General features: G+C 45.0%; 6 protein-coding genes across 6 annotated transcripts; 3 read left to right on the top strand and 3 right to left on the bottom strand.

Moving 5' to 3' along the window:
• Nucleotides 1–799: 799 nt before the first annotated feature.
• BT62DRAFT_1012185 (P-loop containing nucleoside triphosphate hydrolase protein) lies at nucleotides 800–1,989 on the bottom strand (the record flags this gene model as incomplete). The annotated part of the gene is made up of 2 exons (XM_043177898.1): nucleotides 800–1,660; nucleotides 1,711–1,989. 2 exons carry the CDS (start codon nucleotides 1,987–1,989, stop codon nucleotides 800–802), a joined length of 1,140 nt encoding a protein of 379 aa, XP_043034466.1.
• An 889-nt stretch (nucleotides 1,990–2,878) lies between these two features.
• BT62DRAFT_559657 (uncharacterized protein) lies at nucleotides 2,879–3,579 on the top strand. Its single transcript, XM_043181398.1, has 4 exons — nucleotides 2,879–2,898; nucleotides 2,958–3,071; nucleotides 3,158–3,378; nucleotides 3,426–3,579. The coding sequence occupies exons 2-4, from the start codon at nucleotides 3,056–3,058 to the stop codon at nucleotides 3,465–3,467; spliced, it is 279 nt and encodes a 92-aa protein (XP_043034465.1). The 5' UTR covers nucleotides 2,879–2,898; nucleotides 2,958–3,055; the 3' UTR covers nucleotides 3,468–3,579.
• A 974-nt stretch (nucleotides 3,580–4,553) lies between these two features.
• BT62DRAFT_1012183 (uncharacterized protein) lies at nucleotides 4,554–4,807 on the bottom strand (the record flags this gene model as incomplete). Its single annotated transcript, XM_043177897.1, has 3 exons — nucleotides 4,554–4,621; nucleotides 4,669–4,680; nucleotides 4,732–4,807. The coding sequence occupies 3 exons, from the start codon at nucleotides 4,805–4,807 to the stop codon at nucleotides 4,554–4,556; spliced, it is 156 nt and encodes a 51-aa protein (XP_043034464.1).
• A 423-nt stretch (nucleotides 4,808–5,230) lies between these two features.
• BT62DRAFT_997440 (uncharacterized protein) lies at nucleotides 5,231–6,118 on the top strand. Its single transcript, XM_043190654.1, has 2 exons — nucleotides 5,231–5,498; nucleotides 5,552–6,118. Exons 1-2 carry the CDS (start codon nucleotides 5,381–5,383, stop codon nucleotides 6,031–6,033), a joined length of 600 nt encoding a protein of 199 aa, XP_043034463.1. The 5' UTR covers nucleotides 5,231–5,380; the 3' UTR covers nucleotides 6,034–6,118.
• A 2,140-nt stretch (nucleotides 6,119–8,258) lies between these two features.
• BT62DRAFT_937564 (UbiA-domain-containing protein) lies at nucleotides 8,259–9,840 on the bottom strand. The gene is made up of 5 exons (XM_043187349.1): nucleotides 9,311–9,840; nucleotides 9,150–9,256; nucleotides 8,930–9,099; nucleotides 8,789–8,873; nucleotides 8,259–8,737 (listed from the first exon to the last, which is right to left on the bottom strand). Exons 1-5 carry the CDS (start codon nucleotides 9,519–9,521, stop codon nucleotides 8,270–8,272), a joined length of 1,041 nt encoding a protein of 346 aa, XP_043034462.1. The 5' UTR covers nucleotides 9,522–9,840; the 3' UTR covers nucleotides 8,259–8,269.
• Nucleotides 9,841–11,613: 1,773 nt separating this feature from the next.
• On the top strand, nucleotides 11,614–13,195 carry BT62DRAFT_937562 (UbiA-domain-containing protein). Its single transcript, XM_043187348.1, has 5 exons — nucleotides 11,614–12,143; nucleotides 12,198–12,304; nucleotides 12,355–12,524; nucleotides 12,581–12,665; nucleotides 12,717–13,195. Exons 1-5 carry the CDS (start codon nucleotides 11,933–11,935, stop codon nucleotides 13,182–13,184), a joined length of 1,041 nt encoding a protein of 346 aa, XP_043034461.1. The 5' UTR covers nucleotides 11,614–11,932; the 3' UTR covers nucleotides 13,185–13,195.
• The last annotated feature ends 7,077 nt before the right edge of the window (nucleotides 13,196–20,272 follow it).

The following is a 20,272-nucleotide window of genomic DNA, read 5'->3' as shown; positions in this document are numbered from 1 at the left end:
AGAAAACAGTAAGCATGCTCACCCTATAGAAGAAATCGCGTTCTATCAGAATGACCGCGACGGTCTGCAGGATGCCAATGAAGAACGCTATTCCGACCTCATTAGATCACAGGAAAAAGGGTACACTCGACGACTCGCGCGAAAGCGTCTTTCTGGATACAACCAACACGAGATTGGATACTCGCGTGATCATGTCCAATCAGTGAGAAGAAACCAATACTGATCTACAATATAACAACGAGGATCGCCATCAGGAATAATCGATGAGCGCTAAGAATTACCAAGAGGCCAGCTTAATAACAGCAGCTTATTGTTAGCAGCTGGTAGTTGGAAGAGTAGAAGCAAAATGGATATTCTGTGAAAACTATGGTACAAATGCGAGGCTCTTATACCTCTCTAAGTGTTATAGTATATTCTAAGAGTAAACTAAAATAGTCCGTAAGAAGAGGAAAGAGAAACTATGGGAACAGACACATAAGTACGCGTCGATGTGGCGATGGCTAAAAGGCCCAGATCATATCCATGACCGAGTCACCGGCTTGTTTCCCAACACTTATGACCCATGGGACAATGCCGACGATACTGTCACTGTGCTCCCCATCGACGACAGGAAGATCTATCATGATCAGATGACACACCTCGTACATCATCACCAGGTACTCCTGCAGTCCCACTGAGATATACAGCACACCCTAATGCTTCTTGATTCCTGACAACAAGTCAGAAATTTGATAAAACACTACTCCAATGAATAACCCCACAATCATGAACACATAAACCTGAGCCAAGACCAAATGAATCATGATTGCTTGCCTTCAGCTTCTGGGATATCAGGGTAAGTCCATGTATGACATGACCAACAGGCTGCCTTGATCACATCATGTGGATCAACAGGGCTGATTGTCAATTTGCTCTTGAGTGGGGGGAATCGGATAGCTGACTCTGATTTCCATGCTGCGATGAGCCTGCTGATGCGACTTGGAGCGGTCTCCTCAGCTGCACCCATGCAGACATTGATGGCACCAATATCGATCAGATAATCTGCAGGATTGCGGTGTAGTTCTAATGGGCGGACAAGTCGTTCGAACCATGGAACGGCCTCTGAGGCCACACCAGCATAAAGTGAATGCCCTTGGGAAAGTAGTATCACCCTATCAAGCATACGAAACACATCAGAACGAGGCTGATGCAACGTCATAATGACTGTTACGCCCTTCTGTGTGAGACTCTTCAGCTTCGTCACAATGTGAAACGCACTTGTTGGGTCAAGACCTGTCGTCGGCTCTTCCAGAAACAGTACAGAGGGGTTTCTCAGCAACTCGATGCCCAGACTGATGAGTCTCAGACCTCCACTAGAACACCCCATGTGGCGGACACCATCTCCGACACATGAGTTCGAACAGTCCTTGAGTCCAAGCTCTACAATGATATTGTCAACGAGTTTTGCACGCTGGATGCGACTAATGGAAGTGGGAAGAAGTAAGCTTGCAGCGAATGTGAGAGTTTCATGCACAGTGACAGTGGGAAGAAGGGAGTCTGTCTGACCGACATAGGCATGTGAAATGCTAGATAGGGATGTTGAATTGTTATGCAACCGCTCTCCTTGAACAGAGAGGTTGCTATCATACATGCGTTCAGACAGAACATTGAGCAGTGTTGTCTAAAGGGGTGTATCAGAGGACAATCTGAAATTAATACTATTTTGCATACCTTTCCACTACCTCTACTTCCAAGGATGCCCGTCAGAGTACCATGAGGGAAATCAGCGTCGATATGGGTAAGAAGACATTTAGTCTGGGGAGTCTCCAGATCTGAAGTAGATTTCCTGAAGCTAGGAAAGCGATCTTTCCATTGACGGGTGCTGCTCTCGACCTGCACAGAAAGGTTCCGAACTTGCACATCTACCGGTGTCACGGAAGAAAATGAAAGTTTGGCTTTATGGCTGTCTCCTGAAGACTGTCCTGACCCAACACACTCGTTGTCAATCATGGTTGCAGAGAAGAAAGAAAAGGGGTCGGACCCAGTCTTAAACAGTATGGAGCACCAACTCTCCTATTCCACTTCTATTGCTCACTTTCGGTGAAACAAGACTTGTCACCGCAAGTAGAATAGTCGCACAGAAAGTATCGCATTTCACCAGCATACAAAACCTAAGCATATACCTAAATGACAAGGATAAGAAAAAGCGCAATGAGAGCACATCAGTGAGTACGCACGAAAGATATTTTAGAGGATCGTAATAAATATAAACTGAGAAAAGAAGCGAATGATAAGAGTACGCCAAATGAGGACAACTGTGAAGGTCACCTTGGCATATATAGTCGTTGTTCCTCTACCTGCCGTTCCATTATTACGAATATCTGAGAACCTGAATGAGCATCACGTTTCCACCAAAAATATCCCATAATTGCCTGGGCAAGAAATTCACAAAGGATACCAACAATGCTGATTAGGTATGGCCTACATCCAAAAGTTAGTGACCAAAGTTTGTATGGTAAATGTTGGCCTGGCACGCACTGGAACTCGAACGTTCTGAACCCGGATTAATATCCATTCTCCCTGAGCTCCACGACCATCGCATCCCCTGCGTCCGAGATGTGGCAGACAGTCGGAAAGTGCACTTTCCCACACCGGCTATCTTCGGCTCTCGTCCACTATCCCATCCGCCAAGACGACGGAGTGAAATACGATGGATCCATTGTCAAGAGGCAGGCTGCGCACGCTGTGATGAGGAAACCTTGACACTATGTATCTGGTGAGCAAGGGCACGGCGTCGTCAAGGTGGTGCCATGGCTCCATCAAGGCCGAGACTCGCGTTCAACACCAACGCAACAAGAATACGGACGATGAGCAAGGGCATAACGTTTGCCAGTGTCAGTGCTGTACCATAAGGCACATGTACGTTCTTGTGATGTCAGGGACTGCTTTCGTTGCTAAGAGTAATCGTTCGAGTTTAGGCCATTTCAACCAGCCTCTCCTTTGATGATGACCTTTGCGCTTCCACGATGGTCGACGAGCATAGTATGACGCGACGAAACAACCGCGGTGTAGGAACATGCTGTGTATTGAATGTCAGTGCGACTCTTGAACAAGCAGGCGGCAGTTGGTATGCGTACGCCTTTTTTTCCCTGCGCAGGGTTAACGCTCCTTCTTTTAGCTAGGCACCCAGCGAGCCCAATGAACCCAATATTTCAAACCTTGGCTTACACAGTTCCGAAATCCATAAAGGCTTGCTTGTACTACTCGACCTTTCCTCGAAGCTTCCTCCCATCATCATCTGCGGCGCCCAGCAGTTCTCTTCTATCATCCTCGGTAATAGTTTGGCCGGTTAGTCGTTGGAAGTGCACTGGCCTAGAGCGACCTCACCATCAACACTTTGTAGGTATCTTTTACCCAGCAACTCACCCAGCTGAGCCTTTCCACAGATCCAACATACGTACCAACCCTCAGCTGGAGCGGATGGATGACCTGCTATGTCCATCATTGTCCACGGCGAGCAACGGCTAATGTTGGTTCCCCCCCTGGGCCCCTATTTCCTGGTATGCCTTCGTCAATTTTGTTTAACGACATGTGGCAAACTTTCTTTCTTCTAGATGTGAGTCATACTCGGACCTCTGAGCTTGATTAATGTTAACTTCATTCCATTATCACCATTCCATTAGTGATGCATAGGTAGATGCAAAGATCTTTGCGCCATACCGTCCCAGACTAACACATCATCACAATGAGATTGCACGCTATAACTTCTAGCTGAATACGAGTCCTCGACCCGCGGAGTCTCCACATCAAGCAATTTGAATTGACCAGTATGTTTTTTTCCTCCTCCATTGGAGTCTAAAACCCGAGATTCTCATCTTCATCATATCATAGTTAGGTGGATGCTAGCGGTCTTCTCGTGCGATAACGTTCGACTCAGACTGTACCTCCTTGAAAGCGGCGAGAGAAGAAAGAATAACTTTAGACAGATGCAAAGCTGCCAGGCCTTTAACCTATTCTGTCCGTAAATCTTTTGGTGATTTCCAGTTTCTTTGCCTTCGTGCTAGGAGCGTAGTTCATTCCGCTACATCTCTATTTCATGTCAGTTTTCCATAGTGCACGCGGCACGCGTTGTTCATTTGTTATGTCCGATCCTCAACGCTTTGCATTTTTCAGATGTCTATAGAATGCATGTACTCAGACTGGCAAAGCAGCCTACGCCATCGTGACCAACCGCAGTACGGAGCCTAGGAAATTCTGCTGTCTTATGTCAGTCTTGCTTTCTCTTTTTCGTCGATCTGTCCTAGTCGTGGTTGGCCGCCGTTAAAAAATGATTCTCTGAAGAGCACGCCTTCCCATGATTAATATCTTCAGAAGCTTCCGTATCTTTCCAGTTCGACCTTTTTTCGCTCTCTTATTTCTTTCCATAAACATCATATTGGCATTTGCATATTATTGGATATTTAAATGATCCTTCCGCGGTAAAAGAACGCGTCTCTACACCCTCGCAGCTGCTCCGGAAATTTTTTTCAGTACGTTGATTTTCACATTTTACCTACTTCGCTTACCGGTGTATGTCAGTCCGATCTTTTGACTTCTTCTTTCGCGGGCTCTGCCTCTGCAGCCCGGAACCAACGCCGAGAAACTGGATTTAAGTCAGCTTGGCGCATCTTGAAGTAAGGAACGCCTTACGGGCTTGACCGTCTGCGAGCGCAGTCAGTAAAACAGAGAGCAAACATAGTCAAGGTAAATCACCGGTATCAACGGATAATGCTTGCGTGGACGCAGATGCGCCGAGCACTACTAATAAGAAGGCGAATACAAACTTCATTCTGATAGTGAGAAGGGAGAGATGCTGTTCTAAAGTGCAAGTCAGTGGTTTATATACGTTGAACGTTTCCGGAATTGATGATTTATTCTCATGGCACGAAAATAAATCCTCCCCTGAGGGAGCGCCCCTTACTCTTCAACGAACCCCAAATCTCCACCTTTAATTCGGCAATCCGGTGCATCTGTATCCGGACCCAGCCTATCTAAACACGAAGTGATCTCGTGTTTTCCGAGTTCCCCTCACTAGCTGTTCCAGTGCAACGCCCAGGGATTTTGTTTCTTGCGTCTATTGAATACATGTAGCATTTGACACGGTCTGGAGCTTCGAAACTGCCCGTAGGAGCGGACGGTTTACGGCTGACGCCGTTTCTGATACAGGTGAACATTCCATCGTACCAATAGTATCGCTTAGATGAGTTGGTAAGATCTCCACATGAATTATACGATCGTTCGAGCTGAACAAACTTTTTCCTTGTGATTCTTTGGAGCGTATGCACGCCCCGCATTCTTCCATTATAGCCATTTCATAAAGCGACTAACCGTTACCCTACTTACGCCCAACATACTTCGTCCCATGACGCGCTCTGTGTTCCTGACGCTAGGCATCACTTTGCTTTCAATCGGCACAGCGCTCAACATACTCAGCACGCTATATGCGCGTCACGAAACCCCAGAATACTCATCTATCGTAGGTGAGATATCGTCAAGTTCCTGTGTAATATCCTCAGATCTGATTTTGTCGAAGATTTACATACATACTGGGGAGAAATCAGCGAGCTGCCGGAACGAATCAACGACGCCGTGTTGAGATTCCAGTTCGGGAATTACAGTATCACGTCGGACGACGAATGGGCGTCTCTGACTCCTCCGCATGGCGGTCAGATCCTGCTGGACGGCAGCAAGTATGATGTCTCGTTGTACCTGCAGCTGAGGTGCTTGAATACAGTCCGTGTTGCCTTTGTGACACTTCGAGACGTTTTCAACGGCGAGTCACTGGCACGCGACATTAATTCCATCGACTCCAAAGAGACGGAGTATTGCCTGGACGTTCTAAGGCAGACAGTACAATGTACCGCAGACATTACGCTGGAGCCTGGCCAGGTGCTCGTTTTGTCGGATGGTTCAACTGATATGGGAGTATCCGGAAATCATGTTGATCACGTTTGCAGGGATTGGGTCCAAGTGAGGGAGTTCGTTGAAAATAACCAGGAGTCATGGGATCGTTAGAGGATGTGTAGGTGGTCAACCGTCGTCGTTGTAGTGCGTCTTCTAAGCTGAGGTGAACTATCTCCTATCGATAATTGGCAGCAGGTATCATACAGAATCAGAAATTTGCCAGGCCCACATTTTCCTTCGAGGCTCCAGTTACGCATTTAAGAATTGTGCTTAACAGGGCACATCTCCTATAGTTCATCGGGAGTATACTTCTTCATGTCAATGCCATCTTCTTTGATTGGTTCCGAGTGCAAGAGGGAGCTTTAGCTAAGAAGAGTTTAGCGTCGGTGACCTGTTATAAATTCTAGAGTGGTTATCGATCACGATGTCTACTAAAACGATGGCCTAGACTTTTGGATATGGTGCGGGACCAATGAACCCGCGGTTGCCCCGCGGAAGAAACGAAGCCAAGGGAACAATTGCTGCTGGTTCCTAGTTCGATGTAGCATCAGTTTTGTTGAGAAGGCCCATGTTCGCCATGTTGCCGCCTGCGTTTTGGTATGAACATCAGTTAATAGCGTAATCTGGTATGAGATTGGACATATTATAGCTCCAAAATCCATTAAATAAGAACATGAAGAATACTGACGCTATAACCTTTTCTCCATATCAACCAGCAACAGTATATCCGTATTAGATCAGGGTCGGTTAGCCTTGAGCAGAGTCACTTCAGGGTCTACTAGGACGACTTCCGCAGTCGGCTCTCATCTGTTAGTAAACAATGATCTCAGTCTTCACCAGAATGGTTTGTAAAAGACTGTGGTACGACAGGAGACGAAAAAAATGAAATATGGTGGCGATCGTGAAACACTTGACTATAAATAGAGGGAATCCGAAAGGTGCCACGATGGGCGTTGGATGAACCTCTCAACATAACCATGTTTTTGGAAGTTCCACAATGCAATGCAAATCATGGCGGTAGAAGGAAGCGAAGGAGGATAGCACTTTCCATTTGTCACACTAGCGCACGTAATGCGTAACACTTTGTGAACACGTGGTCGTGATTATACGACACTTGCTAGCCTTGCTTAGTAAGGCAACATAACCGAAGCTGCCCTCTCATGTTTATTTGCTGACTTATCGATACCCTTATCGCCAGTCAGCATGGGAGAGGTTACCTTATTGCACAAGGGTCGAGAGTCAAGTCTGGATAATGGACCGGTTGTCCAAAACAGTTTGCAGTTGAGCGACGCGCAGTTTAAGTTTCAACGCCTCATGTCTCCGTTTAGCTGACTCGGAAGTCTTTCTCTCCGTCGACGCATTACATTATCCGTTGATATTCCTGAAAATGTATATTAGAATCTTCGGTCATATTATGGAACTGCGTTTTCGCCTCTTGGGCCCTAAGTACTGACATATATGTCCGCTTCTCGCTACAGCTAAGTGCTTACAGCTTGTCATTGCATATGACCCTCCTTGCATTTCCTCCGTCCAGTGCCGATGATGGAATCCCAAGCGACAGTGACAGGTCCACCACCGCCATATCTAAAACCACCATTTGGTGTAGATTGTTGACGAAGCATTGCGAGGAGCAGGTGTAGGCTGAACAAAAACACCGCAAACAATTGCCTTTCACATGACATTGCCCTTGTTGCCATTCGAGAACATACATAATTGATAGTGTACATCGATCGAATGGTCCCCCGCTATTTGGTGCACACATAGGTCTTCTCCCGGATTGAGCCTCAGAGCAAGCGTCGACAATTCTATCATCGTTAGAATAATGTATCAGAAATTCCCGCTTGGGCGTTCGATTGGCGCTGCATTTCAGGCTAGAGGCCCTGGTATCAGTGTGATTCCACTTTGTCATCAGTAAAGAATAAGCCCTGTGTCTTTTCGAAGATTTTTTTCAACTTAAAGTGACTTGCTGTCGATATATATATATGAATATTAAAGCATACTCTGATCAGGCGACAGCATAGCAGTCATGGAAATGTCTCCTGAGTCAACAGTATGATTCATATTCTATGTATGATTTTATGCCAGGATGATACGCAGCAACCAATCTAAGACACTGATTTATAATGAACGCGACTCGGGGCCGCCCAGGATCTGCGGTCCGTGGTATACTGCAAAGAATATAACAGATCTTCCGAGTCGGCAAGCACGATTCACAGCTCCCTTTAGAATATGATTTGCATCTCCCCTTCGGCAACGACACACCGCAAGCGATGATCTGCGTTGTGAAAGGAAAATATTGGGAGCGAATAAATATTGTTAAGTTACTAGTACAGTCGAATGTGGTGCACTAGAGAGGAATTCCTTCAATGACCCGGTGAACAACAGCATCAACTACCAATCCAGCAAGTATCAGATTCCCAATCGTCGGCGTGTGCAAGAAAAACTTCATACATTGCCTCGGCTTGTCAACATCCGTCACGACGAGTTCCTTCAGAAGAATGGATTTAGAAAGCGCCACGGCAACATAATACGCAATCCCCTGCTCGTTGAGGACACCAGCCAATGACATCAACACTGCAAAGCCGACAGTGGTGGCGGAGCAGATGTAAATCGTGTATTTGCCGCACAATATGGCGAGCGACTTGATGCCAATCTTGACATCATCCACCTTGTCCTGGTGCTGATACACCGTCTCGTATGTGATTGTCCACATCGTCGCACCGAGGTATGCAGCAGTGAGGGCGTGGTAGGAAATTTTGGCGTCAGGCGCCAGGTCTGCCCAGCCCATGTAGATACCGATGTTGAACATCAAGCCCTAAGGGAACGTCAGATCGCTGATTTCTGCATGAATCACAAAGGTACTTACCAAAGGAATGGGCGCAAAGTACATCCAGCGCTTGCATGTGGGGTACAGCACGTACAACGGCCACACGTACATGGAAATACGCAGACTGAATAGACGAGTATGGTGAGCATAGAAAAACTGTATCAGAGAGGAAACACTTACGCTCCAGGACTTAGGACCTTGAAAGCCAAAAAGACACCAATCACGACTTGGAGAGCGAAGAACAACCAGGCACGCTCAATGCTGATAGCACCTCTAGGGAGTGCCCGATTCTTCGTGCGCTCCACGTTCGCGTCGATATCATAGTCGAGGATGTCGTCAATGGTCATGATCTGAGATCAAGGATGAGATAGCGAAGACGGCTTCGAACATCTAGACTCACCAAGCATTTGATCCCGATGCAAAGGAAAAAGTAGACGACGGCCCGGATAAGGCATTCCAGTCCCGTCAGCTGAGGGTAAGCGTGGTACACCATCGCTAAAGACCATGCTATCATTCCCGGTTAGCGAACGGAAACGGAAGTCCACAGACATCCACACTCACCCACTGGAAGAAACACCGTTGCACATCCCATCCCATTTTGGAGACGGCAGAGCTCCCAGCAAGCACCGATCTCAGTCCGAGTCGGTGGTGCGATGAGGGTTTTGACGTTCGAAGAGATCGAGGAGAAACCCAAAATGATCGTCTCCCTCGGACCCTTCTTGGAAATCAAGGAGGCGAAAGACTGCGAACAGATAGCAGTAGAGAGAGCCATTGGAGGAAGAGATAGTAGTAATGGTGGTAGAAGACTGTAGGATGCGGAGAACCTGATCTCCTCCCATTTTCACGCCCGTCCCTATATACCAGTCAGACGCTGGTGCATCCTCTCGTACGACCGTCGTAAACGAAACACTGGCAGCAGCGCAGGAACAAGGGGCAACGAATGAAATTTGATCGAGGACCGTCTGCATCTCAGATTGATGGTCGACGCCTGTGATCGACCGCGTAGTATTGGTCGATCTTGCTGATGTTTATCTCCATGCGGTTACATCCGCGTCCGACTCGCACGTTAGCGGTGATGCCCAATTGGGGAACCGCCTCATCATAGGAGCAAATCCTGGCCGCAAAGTGCACGAAACCAATTGCTCCCATAGTGCTGCAGAACCCCGGAACTGGCAGTTTCGTGGTAGGAGACAGATGTATATCGCTTTGAAATTACCGGACTGTCTAAGAGGGGGCTCGTATTGTTGGGCACGGGTGTTACAGACATGCCGAAACGTCCAATTTTTTCTTTGGTACAATTTGCTCCGTGAACTACGACAAAGTCTTCAAGTGCTGCCTGAGCGAGGGTCCAACGACTTCAGTGTGATTCCAACAGTCAGAAGGGGTATAAGCACTGGTTGCTTGCTAGTGAGAGGGACTGTAGGAAAGCAGTATCCCAATTCTGAGCAACAGGGAAGATTATTTTTCATAAAGTTCCCATCTCATCGCCATTCGGATAGTAATTTGACAAGCGCACCCAGAACTGAGAAAGACCATAGCAGTTCAAAGAGGGAGCAGTATATTTGTAATTGTTGGTTCCCCTCGTTCTAGCTGAGCACAGCCACATAACCATTCTCTCCAACTTCCTTCGAAGTCTACTTACTTCTATCAGCTTCCAGTGTCACCAGTTAGCCCTAATTTTTGTTCGTCGTTATGCAAATGTCCAAACATTAACGTTGAAGTATCAATCGCCCTCCCATCCGTAAAGTTTTCATTGAGATGAATATTTTCTTTCATAGCTTCTCTTGTCAGCATTGCAACAATGTTGTTAGGTCAGATAGCAACACAACCTTTCTTAGTCAAGTCATAGCGCGTCTGAGGGTGTCCTGAATCTGCACTGCCACCCGACTCGGCGCCGTTGAGTAACTGCGGTCCGAAAGCGAGAAGGCATCCGAGTCGCTCTATCGCGTTCATCCTCTCTTCGATGCTCAGGACGTGACTATATAAAAGGCCAGATCTCTTCCTGAATGACTATTCCTGGTCCTCTCTCTTCTATGCTCCGTCTCACTCAAGCCGCCGATCCCACGTATTTCTTCACGATTCTCAAATAATCGAATGGGGAAGATTCTAAAAATGCTTTGAAATGGGTATATATTTGCAAAATTACCTCCATAGGGATTTTTGACTTTCATTTCTCCCTCACGCAGATCCCGAGTGCCACAAGGCAGAACGGGCCGGGATATCTTCTCGCCACCTCATAGTCCATCCGGAAGGACTCTTTGAACACGATGGTGCTGTAGTATGACTTCGCAAGGGTGACTGGGCTCTAAGTATGACTTGGCCATCATGAACGACCATTCAGGCCACTGTCCTCCTACGTAACCAAGATCCTCATCTTTTTTTTTTCAACATGATGAAAAGGCTGCAAGCGAAGGCAGAGCTGGATATATTCCTTGATTACCGACTCGAACTTGACTCGGACCGCAATTAGTCGACGGCCCCGAGTCGGGTGGCAGTGCAGGTTGCTCTCTGCTTGAAAATTATCGAATGCCAGAGGTACTGTATGCCCCGGTGTCTATGTATGGAATCCCCCAAAAGGTAATTAGGTGAAAACATACAGTCGGGATATTTGGAGAAGAAACAATCCAGTGAGTGGAAACAAATCATCAGCAATTTATGCCAATCCTTACCCTAACTTGGTCATGGAGTGTAGGTAAACATATGACCGCGACAGTGCTAGCACAAGAGAGTTGGGTGCTATACGTCTTTCCCGAAATTCTTCTTCAGCATGCAGTTCAATGTGATAGGAATGCTGCAGGAAGTATGTATCCGCAGATGCTTCTGTTCAGTCCGTGCGGCCAGGATTTGCTCCTATGATGAGGCGGTTCCCCAATTGGGCATCACCGCTAACGTGCGAGTCGGACGCGGATGTAACCGCATGGAGATAAACATCAGCAAGATCGACCAATACTACGCGGTCGATCACAGGCGTCGACCATCAATCTGAGATGCAGACGGTCCTCGATCAAATTTCATTCGTTGCCCCTTGTTCCTGCGCTGCTGCCAGTGTTTCGTTTACGACGGTCGTACGAGAGGATGCACCAGCGTCTGACTGGTATATAGGGACGGGCGTGAAAATGGGAGGAGATCAGGTTCTCCGCATCCTACAGTCTTCTACCACCATTACTACTATCTCTTCCTCCAATGGCTCTCTCTACTGCTATCTGTTCGCAGTCTTTCGCCTCCTTGATTTCCAAGAAGGGTCCGAGGGAGACGATCATTTTGGGTTTCTCCTCGATCTCTTCGAACGTCAAAACCCTCATCGCACCACCGACTCGGACTGAGATCGGTGCTTGCTGGGAGCTCTGCCGTCTCCAAAATGGGATGGGATGTGCAACGGTGTTTCTTCCAGTGGGTGAGTGTGGATGTCTGTGGACTTCCGTTTCCGTTCGCTAACCGGGAATGATAGCATGGTCTTTAGCGATGGTGTACCACGCTTACCCTCAGCTGACGGGACTGGAATGCCTTATCCGGGCCGTCGTCTACTTTTTCCTTTGCATCGGGATCAAATGCTTGGTGAGTCTAGATGTTCGAAGCCGTCTTCGCTATCTCATCCTTGATCTCAGATCATGACCATTGACGACATCCTCGACTATGATATCGACGCGAACGTGGAGCGTACGAAGAATCGGGCACTCCCTAGAGGTGCTATCAGCATTGAGCGTGCCTGGTTGTTCTTCGCTCTCCAAGTCGTGATTGGTGTCTTTTTGGCTTTCAAGGTCCTAAGTCCTGGAGCGTAAGTGTTTCCTCTCTGATACAGTTTTTCTATGCTTACCATGCTCGTCTATTCAGTCTGCGTATTTCCATGTACGTGTGGCCGTTGTACGTGCTGTACCCCACATGCAAGCGCTGGATGTACTTTGCGCCCATTCCTTTGGTAAGTACCTTTGTGATTCATGCAGAAATCAGCGATCTGACGTTCCCTTAGGGCTTGATGTTCAACATCGGTATCTACATGGGCTGGGCAGACCTGGCGCCTGACGCCAAAATTTCCTACCACGCCCTCACTGCTGCATACCTCGGTGCGACGATGTGGACAATCACATACGAGACGGTGTATCAGCACCAGGACAAGGTGGATGATGTCAAGATTGGCATCAAGTCGCTCGCCATATTGTGCGGCAAATACACGATTTACATCTGCTCCGCCACCACTGTCGGCTTTGCAGTGTTGATGTCATTGGCTGGTGTCCTCAACGAGCAGGGGATTGCGTATTATGTTGCCGTGGCGCTTTCTACATCCATTCTTCTGAAGGAACTCGTCGTGACGGATGTTGACAAGCCGAGGCAATGTATGAAGTTTTTCTTGCACACGCCGACGATTGGGAATCTGATACTTGCTGGATTGGTAGTTGATGCTGTTGTTCACCGGGTCATTGAAGGAATTCCTCTCTAGTGCACCACATTCGACTGTACTAGTAACTTAACAATATTTATTCGCTCCCAATATTTTCCTTTCACAACGCAGATCATCGCTTGCGGTGTGTCGTTGCCGAAGGGGAGATGCAAATCATATTCTAAAGGGAGCTGTGAATCGTGCTTGCCGACTCGGAAGATCTGTTATATTCTTTGCAGTATACCACGGACCGCAGATCCTGGGCGGCCCCGAGTCGCGTTCATTATAAATCAGTGTCTTAGATTGGTTGCTGCGTATCATCCTAGCATAAAATCATACATAGAATATGAATCATACTGTTGACTCAGGAGACATTTCAATGAACTAGTGGAAAGACCACTAAGATCCTGCGAGAGAAATTTCTTCTGATCCATGCTAGCTGATACCCTCCTGAATTATCATATGATAGATACGCTTAGTCGCTGGTGCAGCATACTATTTGTGGACTATCCACATTCAGAAGTGTTTTACCCTAGCGGTATAAATCAGTCTCCGCATGGAGTTGTAGATCACGCTTGCCGACTCGGATAATTCATGTCACAAATCTTCAACGACCCCCCACGCGATTCAGTTATTACCGCTCACGTTAACATGTATCTCAACTCTATACCAACTTTACCAGTACAGTATGACTTTCGCGTACAAAACGCTGTCATATTGCATTTACGTTGTTGAATTATTCAATGCGTACTTCGACTGATTGTTTATGTACTGCAATCTTAGTTGTGGCTATGCAAGTGTTGTAAGTAGAGAGCAGAGTAATGTACAGAGGATTAGAATTAGCCTCTCGAGAGAGAGACGTTCTACTTAAATACATTTTGTATTACTTCGAGATCTTTCTATGAAATACTAAATAAGTCCAGATCACGATCCAAGTCAGCTGCCGCTGACTGGCATCATATCTTCGAGTACATTCTTGTACTCGCTCAGGATTGCTATCCCAACACTCCCCCTCAATTCTGAGTTCCTAGAATACCTGCAGATAGATACTCATGTAATGGTCTTGGTAGGCCTTTAGTGAATATATCTGCTAAGTTCTCCTCTGATGTGCAGTGCTGAACTTTGACTTTATTTGAAGCCATGTGCTCATGAACGAAGTGGTGCTGTATGTCTATATGCTTCGATCATGCATGGAATATGGGGTTTTCAGCAAATTTGATTGCTGATTGGTTGTCGATGAAAATAGTCATCACTTCATAAGATGGCAATCCTAATTTGGTTAAGAGTGCTCATAGCCAAATTACTTCCCAGGTTGTGTGTGCAAGGGCCATATATTCTGCTTCCATAGTGGATAAGGCTATGGTAGGCTGTTTCTTTGAACTCCAAGTAACAGCTCCTCCTGCATAGGTACAGATATAACCAGATGTTGATCTTCTATCTGTTCTGTCTTCTTCCCAGTCTGAGTCTGAATAAGGTATCAGCTCATCCATAGTCCCTCTATATGTGATTCTGAAGTCTAGAGTTCCCTTCAGATAGTGGAAAACTCACTTCAAGGCTGTGACATGCTTAGCAGCCAGATTCTGCATGTACTTGCTTAATTCAGTGATAGCATGTGCAATGTCAGGCCAGGATCCATTGGCTGCATACATTAGTGATCCAACACCAGTATGGTAATATTGCCTGATGGCTGTGTCAACACCTTGTGGGTCTTCTATCAGAATTTTCTCTAGCTATACATTCAAGTCCATAAGCATTTTGACCAGTTGACAGTCATTCATGCCCATTCACTCGAGTACTTTGAGAATATATGCCTTCTGGAATAGAGTGATAGTGCTCTTGTCCCTATTCCTGTCTATCTTTATGCCCAATATATATTGAATCTCCCTCATGTCTGTGACATTTAGCTTCTTCTTAAGCTCTTCTTTCATTTTAGACATGGTTTCATCATTTGAGGCAAGCAATATCATGTCATCAATATGTACAGCTACAATTATAGGACCAGAACTCATTTGTCTGATGTACACACATTGATCACTGATCAATCTGGTGTATCCAACTCCTAAAAATGTAGCATTTAATTTGTCATTCCAAACTCAGCCAGATTGCTTGAGTCCATACAACATTAATTTGAGGTGTGCCACTTTTCCACTCCCATCTGAATATTCAGGTCGCTGTGCCATATAAATGGATTCATTGAGTTTACCATTTAAGTAAGCTTCAACAATGTCCATTCCATGAATGATTAGGTTTCTTTGAGTGGCAATTGCCATGAGTAGGCAGAATGTGTCCAGCCTGACAACTGGTGCATATGTCTCGAAGAAATCAATGCCGGGTACCTGTGAAAATCCTTTTGCAATAAGTCTGGCCTTGTACCTGGTGATTTTCTCATCACCATCCCTTTTCAATCTGTAAGTCCACTTGCAATCCACAAGTGATCTGTCTTTGGGTAATTTTTCCAGCTGCCATGTGCTTAGGGAAGTCAATAGATTGTATTCTTCATCCATTGCTTTCTTCCAATGATGCCAGTCTGACCTTGTCTTGGCTTCTTCAAAGCTTAATGGCTCATCACTGAGGTTGTCTGCAGTTTCTTCAATGCATGCATAGTCTATTGCAATATTTACAGCTTCTAAAGATGATTCTTCTGAGGTATGCTGTTGTTCTGATGTTTTCACAGCTTGTGCACTTGGATTATGAAGTGTCTAGTAACTCGGTTGGGTCTTTGATGCGATCCAGGCTAATTTGTCATGTGGCTTGATCATTTTCTCATGCTATATTAGAAACTTTGATTTGATCAATAACATATCAGAGGCTATTTCCCCTTTTGGTTCAGCATTTCTGGTATCCATAGAATCATCCAAAATGCCATCATTTCTATCTGGAGTCTGCTCAACTTTGCTCTCTGACTCCTTCTTGAGTGACAAAGAATGAGAGACTATATAGTCAGTGTCTATAGGCTCTGTAGTGTTGTTTTCAGAAAATATAACATATCTTGAGGTCTGAATCTGCCTGATTTGAGGGTTATAATATCTTCAGGCCCTGGATTCATCTGTAAGACCTGTGAAAATAAATTCTTTTGACTTTGGGTCCAGTTTTGACCTCTTGTTATCTTGCTGCAACACCTAGCACTTTACTCCAAATTCCTGGAGTGCCAAAATATCTGGTTTCATGCCCTGAAACACTTCTTTTGGAGGTAGATCATTTTTGATAGCTCTGATTAGTCATCGGTTCTTCAGGTATGTGGCATATGCCACTGCCTTAGGCCATAGAAACTTTGGTAAGTGATGTTCTTCTAGTATAGCATATGCATGCTCCACAAGGGTCCGGTTTATTCTCTCAGCAACTCCATTTTGAGATGGAGAATATATTAAGTCCAAACTCCATATGACTATCAACACATGATAAACAGTTCAGAATCTCACACTTCAGGTTAGACTGACTGAGTTCACTGATGTGTTGAATAGAGTGTGTGATCAAGGTGTTGCAAGTCACTCGAGATAGGATAGTAAAGAATAAACTTTAGTTCAAAGCTGAGGTATTACAGTGAGAGCTATGCTACTTAAATACTGTTTGGTTCTCTGTCTATAAATAAGTGTTCACAAAAGATATTGTCTGGCTGTTGAGCTGTTACTACTGCAGTTACTCAGCTCTCCACAAAGCTATTGTCTTGCTGTTATGCTGTTACTGCTGCACCACAGTTTGAGGATAAAAGGAGCATTGTCTCTCTCTTCACAGCACACAGCAGCACAATAGAACCAAGACTGACTGGGTTGCTGACTAAGTCTTCCCACAGTCCTAGGTGCTCTGACTAAGCAAAGATAGGGGTCAATTTCAAGGAAAAAGAAAAGGAAAATAGAAAAAATTGTAATATTACCTTCTTCTTAAGACCATCATCCTGATGGTTTAATTAGGGATAAGTCCTCCAGTCTATGCAGGATTGATCATCACACCATTTCTAGCAGGTCAGTTGATGTATATCTGACTAGATGTACATCCTTTTTCATTTGTTGTCGACTACTTTGTTAGTCAATTATTCTGATGTTTGTAGTCACAGATGGCATTCTCTATGTTCATGTATTTTTCATTAACCCATTGGTTTGATTCGGATTCATATCCCTTCCAGCTGACTAGGTAGTCAACAGTTGTTTTCATGCCTTCTCCTCATACTTTAACCTTTTGTGTTTTGTATTTTAGTACTTCATTGATTTCATAGTGTTCTTCATCATCAATGAGTTCTGGTGGTGGTAGAGGTGGTTGTTCTTGGTTTGAAAAGGCTGGTGTGATATATGGGGTTAATAATGTCTCATTAAAGACATTATGAACTTTTCAAGTTGCTAGGAGTTGCAACTTGTATGTAGAGTTGCTAATTTTGGTGATGACTTTAAACAGTCCTGTTCATTTGTCTGCTAGCTTCTGTTTTGGGCAAGGGAGATGCAAGTTTGTTGTATCCAGCCAAACTTTGTCATTGGCTGAATATTCATGTGCTGGCTTACAGTGCTTGTCATACTGTTTTTTCATTGTGGAGGTGGCCTTTTCAAGGGCCATCTTTGTTTCCTCATGGATTTTTGTCATTGTGGTTGTAAAATCCAATGATGCTGAGGTGGTCATGTGTGCCTATCCAGTTTGTGCAACTGGTGGGTTTCTTCCATAGTTGACAAAGAATGGGATCTTCCCTGTCGCCAAGTGAACTCTGTTGTTATGTTGGAATGCTGCCAATGCTAGCCATTCTATCCAATCGTCTTGTTGATAGTTGATGAAAAGTCAAAGATACTTTTCAATTTCTTGATTGGCCCACTCTGTTTGGCCATCTGTTTGTAGATGATATGCTATTGAGGCATTTCTCTTAATATTGAGGAGTCGGTACAAATCGTCCAAAAATTTGGAGATGAATTGTGGTCCTCTGTCTAAAATCACTACTTGAGGCATGCCATATTTTGCATAAACCTCGTTCTGTAGGATTTTTGCCCATCTCTCAGATGTCAATTCTGTTGAGCAGGTGATCAGAATGATTGCTTTTGAGAAGCGATTGACTATGATGATGATTGCATCATAGCTATCACTTTTGGGAAGTTCAGTTATTATATCCACTGAGATATAGGTCCATGGTGATGAAGAGACCTCATTTGGATGGAGTGGTGCTGCTCATGGTTGGGTTGAGAATTTGCCTCTTTGGCAAACCTCACAAGCTTTGACATATTGGGTGATATCATGGTCTATTTTAGGCCACCAATATTCTCTCAGGATTAATTCCTTCATTTTAGCGATCCTGGGATGTCTGGTGGTCATGTGATAATGACAGATAGTGATGACATCACCACAAAGTCCCTGATCCCTTGGGATATAGATCCATCCATCATAGCAGATCAATCCTCCCTCTTTCTTTAGTCCCTGCTCATGATTGAGTGATGGAGCGATTCTTTGATCTCACTTATGGGGGTCTTGAGTAGCACTCTTGATGTGCTCATGTACTTTCTCCTCAGTGGGCATAATCATAGCCTGGAAGTGTTCTAGTTGTAATAATATGACTCTTTCATTGTTGGTTCCTCCTTAGTCATGGTCTGCCCTGTGGCTGAGGAAATTGGCCTTCTTGTTTGCTGCACCAGCTTTGTGGTATAGCATATATTCATATTCAGATAACTCCATGATCCATCAGACCTGTTGGCAATTCAGTTTCTGTGAAAGTCAGAAATATCGAAGGTTCTGGTGATCTGTCCAGATCTCAAAGATCTGGACTGCTCTAATGAGATAATGCCACCATTTGGCAAGGGCAAGCATTATAGCAAGGAGTTTCTTGTCATATATTTCATAATTGCATTCTGTTATTGTAAGTGCTTTTGACATGAACATGACAGGTCACTATTTGCCATCCTATTCCTGAGAGAGTACCACTCCTATTGCTCCTTCACTTGAGTCAGCTTCCACTCAGAACTTTTCTTTTTGATTTGGTATAGCAAGTATGATGTCTTCAGTTAATCAGCGTTTAAAATTATCAAACACTGATTGTTATGCTGGTCTCTAATTCCATGGTGCATTTCCAGTTAATTGCATCATAGGTCAGACCACTTTGCTGTAGTCCTGAATGAACTGGTGGTAGAAGTTGGTGAATCCTAAGAATGATTGCAGTTCCTTCTTCTTAGTCAGCTCCAGCCACTCAGTTACTCCAGCAACCTTGATGGGATCCATTTATATGGCCCCTTCACTAATAATGACTCCAAGGTACTTGGTCTTGAGTACCTTGAATTCACACTTCTCTGCCTTGAGAAAAAGACAGTGTTTCCTCATCAATGCTAATACTCACCATACTAGTTGTCAATGCTCCTCTTTGGTTTTGGACATGATGAGAATATCATCTAAATAGATCATGACTTTTCCAGTGGCAATGAGATCCTTAAAGATATCATTCATTATCCATTAGAAGGTGGCCAGCGAATTTGTGAGTCCAAAGAACATAACTGTCAGTTCGAACAATCTGCAGTTTATCTGGAAAGTGGTCTTCCATTCGTCACCTTCTTTGATATGCACATTGTTATACCCCCACCGCACATCCAGTTTGGTGTAGTACCTGGCATCTCGGAGTTTGTTCATCAACTCCAAAATTAAAGAAAGCAGATAATGATTTTTAATCATCATTTCATTGAGCTTCTGATAATCCTGTACTGGTCAAAGTTTACCATCCTTCTTTTTGACAAAGAAGAAGAGAGATGCCATTGGTGATTTTGATGGCCGAATCCTTTCACTGGATAAGTTCTCTTCGAGGAACTTGTCCAACTCCTGTTATTCATTGTTGCCAAGTGGATAGGTTTTGCAATTCAGATTGGCGTTGGAGTTTGAGACTAATTTGATGGCATGGTCCCAGGGCTTTGGGTTGAGTAACTCATCAAAACTTTCTTTTTGGAATAAGTCTCGATAGTCCCTTGCCCACCCCAGCATTATTTCTTCAAATGTTTTTTCTTCCTTCTCTGCATTGGCCTTTGCCACCAAGTTGTTTGCATGATGCATGGCTTGAATATTGATAGCCTTTTGCAGATCCATGGCAAGAATTGTTTCTCCATCTTCTATTTCTTCATCCCACCAGTCCTCAGGATCTTCATCTGGCAGTTCGAATGGAATTTTCTGGCATCAGCATCTGGCAAAAATGATGCATCTGGTCT

This window comes from Guyanagaster necrorhizus (genome assembly GCF_019112545.1).
Source record: "Guyanagaster necrorhizus MCA 3950 unplaced genomic scaffold BT62scaffold_43, whole genome shotgun sequence".
In the NCBI taxonomy this organism is placed as follows: domain Eukaryota; kingdom Fungi; phylum Basidiomycota; class Agaricomycetes; order Agaricales; family Physalacriaceae; genus Guyanagaster; species Guyanagaster necrorhizus.
The sequence above is the reverse complement of the archived record's forward strand: the minus strand, read 5'-3'. Positions and strand labels throughout refer to the sequence as shown.

What these genes read in the sequence shown, in the direction of transcription:
- BT62DRAFT_559657 (XM_043181398.1), top strand. An exon ending in GACCTCACCATCAACACTTT is followed by an intron (nt 3,379 to 3,425) that starts GTAGGTATCTTT and finishes GCCTTTCCACAG; the next exon opens with ATCCAACATACGTACCAACC.
- BT62DRAFT_997440 (XM_043190654.1), top strand. Translation starts at nt 5,381, where the DNA reads ATGACGCGCTCTGTGTTCCTGACGCTAGGCATCACTTTGCTTTCAATC. An exon ending in AGAATACTCATCTATCGTAG is followed by an intron (nt 5,499 to 5,551) that starts GTGAGATATCGT and finishes ATTTTGTCGAAG; the next exon opens with ATTTACATACATACTGGGGA.
- BT62DRAFT_937564 (XM_043187349.1), bottom strand. Translation starts at nt 9,521, where the DNA reads ATGGCTCTCTCTACTGCTATCTGTTCGCAGTCTTTCGCCTCCTTGATT. An exon ending in AACGGTGTTTCTTCCAGTGG is followed by an intron (nt 9,257 to 9,310) that starts GTGAGTGTGGAT and finishes CGGGAATGATAG; the next exon opens with CATGGTCTTTAGCGATGGTG. An exon ending in AAGGTCCTAAGTCCTGGAGC is followed by an intron (nt 8,874 to 8,929) that starts GTAAGTGTTTCC and finishes TCGTCTATTCAG; the next exon opens with TCTGCGTATTTCCATGTACG.
- BT62DRAFT_937562 (XM_043187348.1), top strand. Translation starts at nt 11,933, where the DNA reads ATGGCTCTCTCTACTGCTATCTGTTCGCAGTCTTTCGCCTCCTTGATT. An exon ending in GCATCGGGATCAAATGCTTG is followed by an intron (nt 12,305 to 12,354) that starts GTGAGTCTAGAT and finishes CCTTGATCTCAG; the next exon opens with ATCATGACCATTGACGACAT. An exon ending in AAGGTCCTAAGTCCTGGAGC is followed by an intron (nt 12,525 to 12,580) that starts GTAAGTGTTTCC and finishes TCGTCTATTCAG; the next exon opens with TCTGCGTATTTCCATGTACG.